The sequence below is a fragment of the Prionailurus viverrinus genome, chromosome B2 (assembly GCF_022837055.1).
Source record: "Prionailurus viverrinus isolate Anna chromosome B2, UM_Priviv_1.0, whole genome shotgun sequence".
In the NCBI taxonomy this organism is placed as follows: Eukaryota; Metazoa; Chordata; class Mammalia; order Carnivora; family Felidae; genus Prionailurus; species Prionailurus viverrinus.
The window spans coordinates 100,509,667-100,522,279 of record NC_062565.1 but is presented as its reverse complement, the minus strand read 5'-3'; the positions used below and the strand labels follow the sequence as shown (position 1 = coordinate 100,522,279).

Here is a 12,613-nt window from a genome sequence, read left to right as displayed (position 1 = left end):
TCTCCCTCTCTGTCTGCCACCTCCCCCCACCCAACCCCACGCTCATGCGTGTACTCTCTCTCACAAAAAATAAACATTAAAAAAAATTTTTAAAGGAAAATTTGGTGGAAAAACAATGTGATTACTTTCTATTCTGAAAAGTACCAAAACATTCTGCATAGCTAATAAATGTCAAAGTAACAATCAACATAAAGATAATTAGAATAAACCAAAACCAAGAATAAAAGAAGGAAGAAAATTAAAATGTTAGCCCCTAGTATTTAGTCTCTATTGTTTTAGCCTCTAGACTAAAAACAGAATTCAAATATTAACTCCATATCAGCAACCTGATTATAGTGCAAGCAAGACTGACAGGGAAACTCTTCAGATTATACAATTCCATCATAAATCAGTTTTAAAATGTTTCCAAAGCACAGCAACCGTCACCCACATGGCTGTAATGAGCCCCAAGGCTTTTCTCCTGTCAGAACCTTACCGTGATCAGTGATCAATGCAGCAGGAGAGATCAGCTCAGCAGCCCAGTCCTGTCCCAAAGCACAATAACCTTTGGTTTATACGGATCCTACTGTGAAGTCTGCATTCTCTGCACTCTCTGGGCTCAACAACCTCGACCCTGAGCTCCAAATAGATCAGCAAAAGAAAAAATAAAACAAAACCAGGATAACTGCCATTGGCAACTTTGAAGAACTGAAATGTGTCAAAATGGCAAAGGAACCCTGGACTAGGAAATGAATCCTAAGAGTTGACTAGGGTTACATTTCGTGAGAAAACTATGTCATTCCTCTAAAAATTCTGTTTCTGGGGTGCCTGGGTGGCTCAGTCGGTTAAGCGTCTGACTTTGGCTCAGGTCATGATCTCACAGGCTGTGAGTTTGAGCACTGCGTCGGGCTCTGTGCTGACAGCTCAGAGCCTGGAGCCTGTTTCAGATTCTGTGTCTCCCTCTCTCTCTCTCCCGCCGCTTACACTCTGTTTCCCTCTCTCAAAAATAAATAAACGTTAAAAAAAAAAAAACTAAAAAAAAATTTTTTAATAAATAAAAATAAATAAAAATTCTATTTCTACTATATACACATTTATATTTTAGGCTATAATAGGCATCCACTTATTTTCTATGGATACTCCTGGATGTTATTACAGTGGTTCTGCAGCTTTATAACGATGTGACTTTTGGCTAGCAACTTAACCTTTCTGTGCTTTAGTTCCTTTTCCTTTTAGTTTCCTTTTTTACTCATTAAAAAAGTGCAACTAAATCACCCATACGATGCCTTTCAACTCATAAATGACTGTTATATCTTTGCAGGTACATAAATATCTTATTTAAAAGTCACACTCTTCAGAGGAGCCAGGCTCAAGCCCTGGCCATACCAGCTACCAGCCTTGCATGATTGCCTATCTCACAGTGTGGCCCTGAGACTCCAGTGAAAGATAACGTTTGTGGGAACTTCTTGTATGTCAAACGTCAATAAAAAGGTGGGAAATCAGTAAATGTTGCATTTGTTTAAGAAACTGGTGGTTTTAAGCAAATCCTTCCATGGCTGTGAGGACTGGACACGCTGAATCCTAAACCACATGCTCGGGAGCTCTGGACGTGGCAGCTGTTCCTGCCGTGTTACTCCAAGAATGAATCTGTTCAATTAGACATGGGTGCAGACACAGCTGGCCTGCGGACCTGCACACCAGCTGTCCATGTTTGCAGTTCTGCCTCCACATGGCAGGCACTGCCTACCAGTAAATGGGCTTTTCTCCAGTTTGTTACAAAGGAATATAAACTTCCTGATTATGAGCGAGCTGTAAAAAACTAGATACAGATAACGGGGACAGAAAGCAGGAAAAGCAAAGGGGAAATGGACAGTGGCATGGGCAGTCCGGGGGCTAATACATAAGAGATGTGCATCCCTCAAACTGGCTTTGGGCACTAAAGACTCTTCCCTTCAGGACAAATATATAACTAAGGCCTATTCTGCTCTGTAATCCTGGAGTTAGTGTCTACAATGGCTTCTCCAAAAGAGATGCTCCAGAATTTGGAGATAAGGATAAATTAGCAGAATGTACTCTCAATGGATCAGACAACTCTGTCCACCTGCCAGAATCACCCAGTAAATATGGGGTAAAGCCAATGTCCAAGTATAGCCTCACAAAGGGAAGATTCTTCAAACAATATTTTTATTTCTATTCATCTTCTAATTGATATAAAAACCACAATAGGACCCTCACCAGATAATTTAGGTCCTTCAAACTTCAACAAACTTTAATTTGATACTAATCCAAACAATTGAGGGATAAGCAAATATCCACATAATGGTTAAATTTTGAAATTATTCAAAAGTATATTTTAACAAATAAAACCTGAGATACTTAAAAACAAAACAAAAACCCTGGTGACACTAGACATTAGCAAGAGAGAGGGAACAGCTTTCCAACACCAGGACTCTTTAGGGCCTTCTCAGGACACTAATGATCAGTGATGGACGGATACTTTATAACTCTAAAATATAAGCAATTTACTTTTTTTCCATTTTCCTGTAATGGTACTTATGTTAACCAAAAGAGGCTGGATCTTGTAAATTTTTACATTTGTCCATTTTTTTCTTCTGCTATGCTTAATGTTTATTGTAGAACTCAAAACCTAATGCAAAACTGTGTATATTCCCTATTCTGCTTGTCACAGGTTGTGAAAAGCGATTCAGTTTTCTCATATTGACAATGTAGTAGAGATGAGAAGAGTTGACGTACGGCTGGAAATACGGTTACATGACACCCTCTCCTTTACATCACATCAGAACAGAAGCCTGTTTCCTCCACGGTCCTGTCCATAGCTGCACAGCAGGCTCTGAGAGCTGCCCTGGCCCAGCAACACCTCTGTTCTTAGTTCTGAGAATGGAAGGGAAACTTCCAAGGCAAAGGAAACTTGGCCTGATAACAGGCAGCACTCCATCTGTGGGGTGACTTGATGAAGGGACAGCAGACTCTTTCATAAAAAGAACATGAGACTTAGACTCCAACACTTGTGTTCAAATCCCAGCTCTGAGCATAACTCAGTGAGTGACGTTGAACTCAGCACAGTCATTTCCTTAGCCCTAACTTTGATACACTTGATACACTCATCCTTGTGATGGTTATGTGAGATTTTGTGAAAATGCCTGATACATTATGGATTCTCCCTGAATCTCCCTCTGATGAAGCCTCAAACTGATGAAAGCATGTATGCTGTTCTTGTTTGCATGGCTCAGCACCCTGAGGTCTGGTTTACAAAATTCCTGCTTTCACAATATGAAGAGAAGGGCCCTGGCCAGTGAGGTCTAACAGTGACATTTCTGTATTGGCCCATGAGAACATCTGGCATTAATCAAAGCTATAAAATGTCTCTTGAGGTACTATATGCCCTGTTTATTGGCATATTGGTCTTAAATTTTCACTCCTAGTTTAAAAATATAAATTGTTTGTCCCCAATTACCACTGGACTTGGTGTCCACTTAATTGTCCTGTCAGCATGCAAATGACCGTGACCGTGTCTTTGATCACAGTATCAGATACACGGGTCTTTCTACAGATCAAAGTTTCTTTTGAGAACAATTACTTCCTGACACAAAACTGACACATTCCTATCTTATCATGAAGTTTTGAAAACAGGCTAATCAACACATATATTGCAGATTACGACACGAGTCAGTCATCTTCTCCCTGATAGAGAACTATGTGGGTCGAAAGCTTAAACACTAAAACTCAACCCCACTACCATGTTCTAGAGTCAAGGAACACAGGTACTAAATAGCTGCTTTTCAAGATGAGTAGTGGTGGAGAGATGTGAAAGTAATTAAAACTAAATCATGATCCTCGTATTGAGGATGGAGCACTTCATGTTACCTAGAAAAGTTACATTATCATTGTCATTCTTAGGCATTTATCAGTCATCTGACTGACGTGGCCCTCTGTCTTACCAAAGCTACGTAGACCTGTGGTCAGACTATGGCTCCTGCATCCAACCCTGTTCCAACACGCACCACCCAAGGCTCTTTAAGATTTTCAGTCGCTACTCAGTAGGGCAGACACCAACTGTCTAGCTTTCCTAGTTAATGGGGATGGCTACCAAGCGTTCCTATTCTCTCCTTCCACATACTTACAGTAGTGACAAAGACACAGAAATTTCTCCTATTTATCAAGTTATAATTTCAACATAATGCATATAAAGATGTGGGTCAGGGCAAAACACATAAATTACTTTCTCCGTTAAAATATGGCACTTGGAGTGGTGCCTGGGTGGCTCAGTTGGTTGGGCGTCCAATTTCGGCTCAGGTCATGATCTCGCGGTTCGTGAGTTCGAGCCCCGTGTCGGGCCCTGTGTTGACAGCTCAGAGCCTGGAGCCTGCCTCCGATTCTGGGTCTCCTTCCCTCTCTCTCTGCTCCTCCCCCTCTAGCATTCTGTCTCTCTCTCAAAAATAAATAAAAAACATTACAAAAAAAATTTTTTTTAACCAAATAAAAGATGGCACTGGGGTACCTGAGTGGCTCAGTCAGTTGAGCGTCCAAATCTTGATTTTGGCTCAGGTCATGATCTCATGGTTTGTAAGTTCAAGCCCCGCTTTCGGCTCTGCGCTGACAGTGCGGAGCCTCCTTGGGATTCTGTCTCTCCCCTTCTCTCTGCCCCTCCCCCCACTTGTTTTCTCTCTCTTTTTCTCTCTCAAATAAATAAACTTTAAAAAAAGATGGCATGAGTGTTGATTATTCTGAAGTTTGCTGAGTTTGAGTTATTAACTGTTTAATGAATATGAATACTATCATGTCCTATAAAATGAGAAAAATATATAAACGTATGTGGAAAATCATTATGGCATCAAATAGGGAATTTTAAAGATCAAAATGGTGAGAAAATGAATTGCCTATATAATGTCGCTTTAGACTTATATATTCAGTCACTGGACAAATACTTAAGCACCCAATGTGCTTTCTGCTAGGTGTCTAGGATCTATTGCTGAACGAAACAAAAAAAGACCTTGGCTTCATGAGGTTTATATTCTAGCAGATACATATATACAGATAGCCAAAAATAATCATAATAATTAAATTATGTAATATGTTAGAAGGTATTGGGTGCTATGAAAAAAGGAAAAGCAGTGTGAGGGTGTTTGGAAATGCTGTGGAGGGGAGAAGGAAGGAGGGAGTTGTAACCAGGTGGTCAGGGTATGTCTCGTTAAAAGGTGAAGAGTGGGACGCTGGCTGGCTCAGTTGGAGGAACGCGCGGCTCTTGATCTCAGGGTTGTGGGTTCGAGCCCCATGATGGGTATAGAAATTATTTAAAAATAAAATCTTAAAAAAAAAGGGTAAATAACAAAAAGGACAGTGTGGCAGGAGCAGAGTGAGCAAGGGGGGCAAAGATACAAGATGATATCAGAGAGGCAGGAGGGGCCAGATCATGGAGTACCTTGTAGGCCACTATAAGGACATTAGTTTTTACTCTCAAAGAAATGGAGAGCCATTGAAGGATTTTGAGCAGAGTGAATTATGTATTGAAGGAACCCTGGTGGCTTCTGTGTAGAGTATAGACTGCAGCAGGCAGGGAAGGTAGCAGGGAAACCAGTTGTGAGGCAACCGCAGTGATCCAGGCTGGGGGTGATGGCCTGGTCTAAGGTGTAGCAGTGAGGATAATGAAAGGTGGCCAGATCCTGGATATATTTTGAAAGGAGAACCACCAGCATTTCCAGACCGGATCAGGAGTGTAATATGAAAGAAAGAAGAGCCAAGGATGACTCCAAGGTTTGGGGCCCAATCACTTAGAAAGATGAAATTGCCATCTCCTGAGATGGAGACTGCTGGGGGGCAGAGAAGTTTTGTGAGGGGGTAAGATCAGGACTTTAGGGTTGGACATATTAAATCTCAAACAGGTAGCAGTCATTCAGGTGGAGATACTAAGTAGGCAGTTGGTTCTCAAAGCCTGGCAGAGTATTCAGGAAAGAGGTCTGGGTGAGAAATACAAATTTAGAGTCCCCGGCATAGATAAGATGTTTGGACTCTGGAGACTGGAAGAAACCACCAATGGAATGAGTAGATAAAAAGATCAGGGACAGGCCCTGGAACACACTGATATGAAGAGTCAGGGTGGAAAAGGAACCAGCAAAGAAACTAAAGAGTGATGGAGAAGTAGGACAAAAACTAAGAGTGTCATACTTTTGGAAGCTAACGAAGAACTGGATAAGGAGAAACCATAAATGTGTAGCCCAGAAAATAACATAAAACAACTCTCAGGCAAAAGGGGCAAATAATAAAAACTGAAGCAGCTGCCAATAGGAATGTTTATTTAGAAAGTTAGGCCTCACTTAAACTGATCTAGAAGATTTGTACCCTCACAGTGGAGACTGTAAGTGGGTAGGCCTAAAAGAGAAATCATTTCACAGCTTTCAGGAAACAATAGGATTCTTCATCTTTAAAAGTCAACTACTGGGGCACCTGGGTGGCTCAGTCGGTTGGGCGTCTGACCTCAGCTCAGGTCATGATCTCGCTGTCTGTGAGTTCAAGCCCTGCATCGGGCTCTGTGCTGACAGCTGGGGGAGCCTGGAGCCTGTTTCAGATTCTGTGTCTCCCTCTCTCTCTGCCCCTCCCCTGCTTGTGCTCTGTCTCTGTCAAAGATAAACATTAAAAAAATAAAGAAATAAAAGTCAACTACTAAAAGAGAAAACCTCCAACCCTGCTTCAAGAGCAAGACTGACACAGAGCATGCATATTTTCTCTCAAGTCTCATGTACAGCCTAGCAGGTAAAAATCTTAGAGTTTTTAACCTAACCACTTCATTGTACTTCTGGATCTTCAAAGAAGACCTAGATAAATTAATTCCCTGCTTGACTGGGGATCTGAATGTAACACCAACCTCAAGCTCAAGGCCCAACTCCAATCCTGGGAAGCTTTTACTAAGCCCTTTTCCAAATGGGTATCATCTCTCTCCTTTGACTCTTCTATAGCCCTCACTTAAAGCCACTCAATCAGCAATCACATTGTCTTTAAATTAATTCTCATTTTTATACCAGGACTGGATAGATGCTTTACATACATTTTTTTCTAATCCTTACAACTCTACACAATTGGGTTTATCCCTATTTTATAGATGAAGAAACTGATGCTCACAAGAATTACTCAAGGTCATGCAACTAGTTAGGGACAAAACCCAGATCTGTCTTACTGCAGAGCCCTTACCTTGACCCAATATACACTACTGCCTCTGGAATAGAAATGCCACACCAGTAATTACCAGTAACTATTTTTGTGACCCTAGACAAGTTTTTAAATCTCTTGGTGCCTCAGTCTTTTTATCAGTGAAATAAAGATGTTGTATCACAAGTACTCCCTGTTGTGAAGATGAAATAAGATAATGTATGTAAAAGTTGTAAACTATACAACAGCTCTTATTATTATATTTACTAGATTTTATCCTCTTTCGACAGGTTCTTATACCTTGTGTGTGTTCCCTTCAATACACAACAAAGGGTTTAATGTGAATTGAATATCATCTACTTGTGTTTGGAAAGATGTAAGACACCTTTTCCTCCTCTAAGGGGAAGGCTGGATCCATGAAGCCTGAATTAAGCAAGCATCCACAATCCAAACCTTAATTTACAACACGAGCAAGCAACTTGGTGCACCCATTAAACACGAGACTTCAACAGCCCGCATGGCAACAGCCCGCAACTGTCTGGTGTTTCGTCTCCAACACAGCTTTTAGTGTTATAACTGTTCGACAATGCGAAAAATCACAAATGAAAAATATCAATACATTTTCTAAGAAAACATGCCTGGAAGGAAGGACAGCAGAAAAAAGACCTGATTTGTTATTGGAGTTAACAGAGACCCTATTGTTTTGTGTACTATCTGATTTACAGCCTCCTGATGACAATAATATCTAGAATACCATCTAACTCATCACTCACTATGAAATTTGATTTACTTTAAGGTTAGAGAGGGAGGGAGCTAAAACATAAGAGACTCTTAAAAACTGAGAACAAACTGAGGGTTGATGGGGGGGGTGGGAGGGCAAGGAGGGTAGGTGATGGGTTCTGAGGAGGGCACCTGTTGGGATGAGCACTGGGTGTTGTATGGAAACCAATTTGACAATAAATTTCATATAAAAAAAAGAGAAAAAGACCAATAATATATTTATTAAATTTCCTTAGGCATACTCACTTCACTTAACATTTTTGAATATGAAGAAGAAGTCACTTCACATCTTTGCTAATGATGGATCTGTTTTCCAACCTACACAGTAAGGACTAATATTATTTTGCCTATGTCACAGGTTTTTTGTAAAGGTCAGATGAAATAACATATGTAAAATTAATTTACAAATTATAAATGTTACAAGAATAACTAGACAGTCACCCACCACTTGTCCTTTGGTAAATGTCTGGTATTAACAAAACAGGGGCGCCTGGGTGGCTCAGTTGGTTAAACGTCTGACTTCAGCTCAGGTCATGATCTCACAGCTCATGGGTTGGAGCCCTGCATCAGGCTCTGTGCTGACAGCTCAGAGCCTGGAACCTGCTTCAGATTCTGTGTCTCCCTCTTTCTCTGCCCCTTGCCTGCCCACGCTCTGCCTCTCTCTCTCAAAAATAAACATTAAAAAAAAAAAATCAGTCATAAGTTGCAGAAAACCTTTATTTAAAAAAAAAACTGAGATACTGATTTCTCTGTGTGCGCTCACTTTGTAGTACCTAAGAGAATTTTTAAGTTTTTTTTAATGTTTATTTATTTGAGAGAGAGAGAAAGAGCGTGAGCAGGGGAGAGGCAGAGAGAGAAGGAGACACAGAATCCAAAGCAGGCTCCAGGCTCTGAGAAGTCAGCACAGAGCCCGACACAGGGCTCGAACTCATGAACCATGAGGTCATGACCTGAGCTGAAGTCGGATGCTTAACTGACTGAGCCACCCAGGCACCCCAAGAGAATTTCTTTAAAAAAATCTATTCATCTTTGAAAAGGACACCACAAATGTTTTAACTCTAGAAGCTATAGAAGAGATAGTTGGTAAAGTAGATCCTCCCACAACAGATCTATATTCCAACAACAACAAAAAAGCTTTAGATGGTTCAGATATGCCTTCCTAAAAGGGTAAAAATGGACTGTGAAGTCAGAATGTAGCCACATACTAAAAAAAAAAAAAAAAAAAGATATAGTCACACACTACATATGTGACAGGTGTCACATATGAGGTCATTTTATCTACTACCTCAGTCTCTGCAAAATGCCGAGTGACTCAGAGTACTAAAAACCAGTCCTTTTCCCTGCCTCCCATTGGTTACCCCAGTGCTTCTTCAACACCTCTGGCAAAACAGGAATTAGGAGAATAGAGAAATCAAAATTAGTTCTAGATCCAGGACTGCTTACCATTTCTCTTCCTGTTTCCTTGACTTAATTCTTTTCTGGACTAAGCATAGAAACCCACAAAGGACTGATGTCATAGTTTACAAGCTGACCGCTTGAGCCCAAAAATCCTTGAGCTGTGTTACCAACTTCCACCGAAACTTTAATGAAAAGTTACACAAATATCCAAAAGAAGACTAAGAGCTAGAAAAGATCCAAGTTCTTACACAGTATACATACCACAGAAGGATGTACCTTTGCATCATTTTGCTTGTCACTTATCAACTATGTTGAACTATAAATATATTTTTAGCCACAATAGCAAGAAAAAAGGAAGGGACGTAATAAGCACTTTAGAGCAAATTTTGCCAGGGGAAGATACTTTAGACACTGCCTATTCTTGTCTCAGTATAAAGAGGCTTAAATTTGCCTTTGTGATAGAAATAAACAAAATAAACTGCTTGAGTACTTGAATTCTAAATCTCCTATGAAATCCTTGCTCTCCCCTCATTTGAAATTGCTAACTAACATTTCTCAAATAATCCTCTGAATAAAATCCCCACTTTCCCAGAAGTATCCCACAAGTAGGTGTAATGCTTCTTTGTGTCAAGACCATTTGGCTTTTACAGCCTACCTAATTTCTGTACCATTCTGTCAAAAAATAATTTATTGATGTGGGCAAAATCATTGCCCCATCTTTGTCCCTGATTATGATTTGTAAGCTACTTAAAGAAAAAGTGACCAACTAAGTTTTTTGTATTGATGACATTTGTTCCTGTATTTTAGCCTTCCTTTTTTTTTTTTTTTTAAGTTTTTTTTCCATTTTTTACGGTTTGGCAATTTTCTAAATTCCAAAAGCACACCACAAAACCTATCCTCTATTTAATGATCTGATGGATGTGTTGACCTCGTCTTAAGGGACCTTGAATTTCAAGAGTCCCTGAATTACAACCAGGATAATGTTTAAGACCAACCTCCACGTGATCTATCTTGCTCTTCTAAGAAATTTTCCTGTATGAAATAACAATACCCGTTACCAGCAAAGCCGGAGAAGCATACTCACCAAGTGAACATAAGGCACAAAGTATCCGAAAAGTGCAAGCGGTATTCCAACTGCCCAAACCGCATAAGCGGTCACCTTGAAGAGGGCAAAATTGAAAAATTTTTTTGGAGGACTAAACTTCCTCCTGGAAAAGAGGGAGAATCTGTTGTTGCCTCCTTTGGTTCCACCCTCTTTATCTTTGGCACTTGGAGCAAGAGGTCGGTACGTAAAGCTAGCCAGAAAGAGAACAAACATGAAGATGCAGAGGACCCTCAGTGTGTGAAAGAGGCCCACGGTGTCGGTCAGAACCCTTAAAAGGAAAGGCAGCAAAATTGTGAAGATGCTGCTGCCCGCGGTGACAATGCCATTCACCAGTCCAAGGCGCTTCTTGAAATAGTGTCCCAAAATGACCAGCGAAGGCTGGTATGCAAAGGAGCAGCCACAAGCAAATATGATTCCATAGGTAAGGTACAGAGGCTCGATGGAGCTGTGGGGAGATGAAACAGAGAGAAAGCAGCTTTCATTATTTTTATCAAGTGCTTGGTAGAATAAAACCTTCTAGTAAGAGTGGGTTTTAGCTCTTCAACCAATTTTACACAAATAAAAATTTAACAGAAAGAGGTGAAAAACTCAATAAGCTAAGAATATGACACTAAAAATATTTTCACGTCATCTGAATGGATAATAAAATGCCTCAACTATGTGAAAAACGACCATTAAGGCCATCAGTGATTTTGTTCCTCTTCCTCTTTTCATGGATTCCAGGTGAACCGTGCAGCACTCAGTCAGAACCGTTGTGCTCTCCACAACTCAGAAAGGACAGTGCCGGAAGGGCTTCAGTAAAATGACAGTGATTAAACTAACGAACAAAAAAACCTAGTCTCAATAAAAGCTTTTGAAAATTATAATTTTACTATAAAAACTCATTATTTTATTGAGACTTCCCAAACACTTACTAAGCAATCTATTCAAGGGAAAAGCTGCATTTGATATTTTCTCCCCAAGGTTATGTCAGAAACACTTGCACAGAGAAGCAGTTGTGTCTCATTTCTGCTGGCCTAACGGCTGTGGACCAACTTTCGCCCCTGTACTGCACGGCTCTCAGCATTGTGCAAGACAGCAAGAGACCATGTTCTGACTGCCGGAAGACGAAGGGAAGTGTGTTATTAGTGATCCCACCTTGTAAGTTTTAAGGCCACGTATGCCTCAAAACAATAATAAAGGATTGAGAATTGTATAGTTTCACCAAATAACTTAATTACATATCTCTTAGGAACATCAAGGATATTATTACATTCTTTGAAACAATTAAGGTAAGGAGTAAAAGAATACTAATTTTTTTTCTTTTTGAAAAGCCCAATTCAAAAGGCTGTATCTCAGTAGCAAAGGCAAATTATTTATTAGAAACTAAGACAGATAAAGTCGGTTAATAATTAAAATTTGAACAATAACACTAGTCTAGCAATATGCTAAGGTAATCATAAGGAACTCTAGAATCTGATAAAATCAAGGCATGTTGGCAATCTTCTCTGAGATGCCCTTCCCCCATTATTAGTCCACAGCGAGCACAATCTCCAAATGAGGCTCAAGAGTCACTCCTAGGTTTTCCCAGGTTAATTTTACTTCACTCTGATCACCCTCTACTCAATCTCCACTCTATTCCATAAACATATATTCAGCAGCCATAGGTTCCAGGTACTTGACGAAAAAAATATTAAACATGTAAAAAACACCCTACTCATAATCTTTGTGAAACAAGACATCTACCCAAACAATATAGAACAAAATGCTTCATTCATTCTGCCTCAGTGCCTCAGTTTTTCCACATAAGTAGTTTTCAAGATAACTGCAACTTACTACTTAAGGTGCTATTTTTATTTAACAATTTTAAAGGAAAAATCTAAATCCACTGTACATTTCTCTGCCTTTTTCAAAGCATATATTAAAAACAGTATTGACAACACGGTACAATCATGGACACCTGTATCTATACAATATGTCACAGTACTGTAAATCTGTCAGTTGGAAAACCTGAGAGCCATGGATATAAACTGGAAACATTCTCTTGGGCACTATTTTAAATACTAAGTGCTGCGTGATATTAAGCTTTGCATGTCTCCTACAGAGTAAAGCACATAAGCACAAATGATGGCATTTTCAATGCTGCTCAGCATCTTTCACTTCTAAGTTTTCACCTCAGTAACAGCTGGTTCAAATCGTTGAAGTTTGACA

General features: G+C 39.9%; 1 protein-coding gene and 1 long non-coding RNA gene across 2 annotated transcripts in view; one reads left to right on the top strand and one right to left on the bottom strand.

The window, feature by feature from the left end:
- Positions 1 to 7,978, top strand: part of LOC125166569 (uncharacterized) — a 65,221-nt gene extending 57,243 nt beyond the window's left edge. Inside the window, exons 3-4 of the long non-coding RNA XR_007152466.1 lie at positions 1,301 to 1,470; positions 7,431 to 7,978. This is a non-coding gene — a long non-coding RNA (uncharacterized LOC125166569). The remainder of the gene's footprint in view (positions 1 to 1,300; positions 1,471 to 7,430) is intronic.
- SLC16A10 (solute carrier family 16 member 10) overlaps positions 1 to 12,613 on the bottom strand; it is a 115,260-nt gene that overhangs the window by 27,823 nt on the left and 74,824 nt on the right. Inside the window, exon 3 of the mRNA XM_047860456.1 lies at positions 10,403 to 10,868. Within this exon, the coding sequence (XP_047716412.1) occupies positions 10,403 to 10,868 (466 nt within the window). The remainder of the gene's footprint in view (positions 1 to 10,402; positions 10,869 to 12,613) is intronic.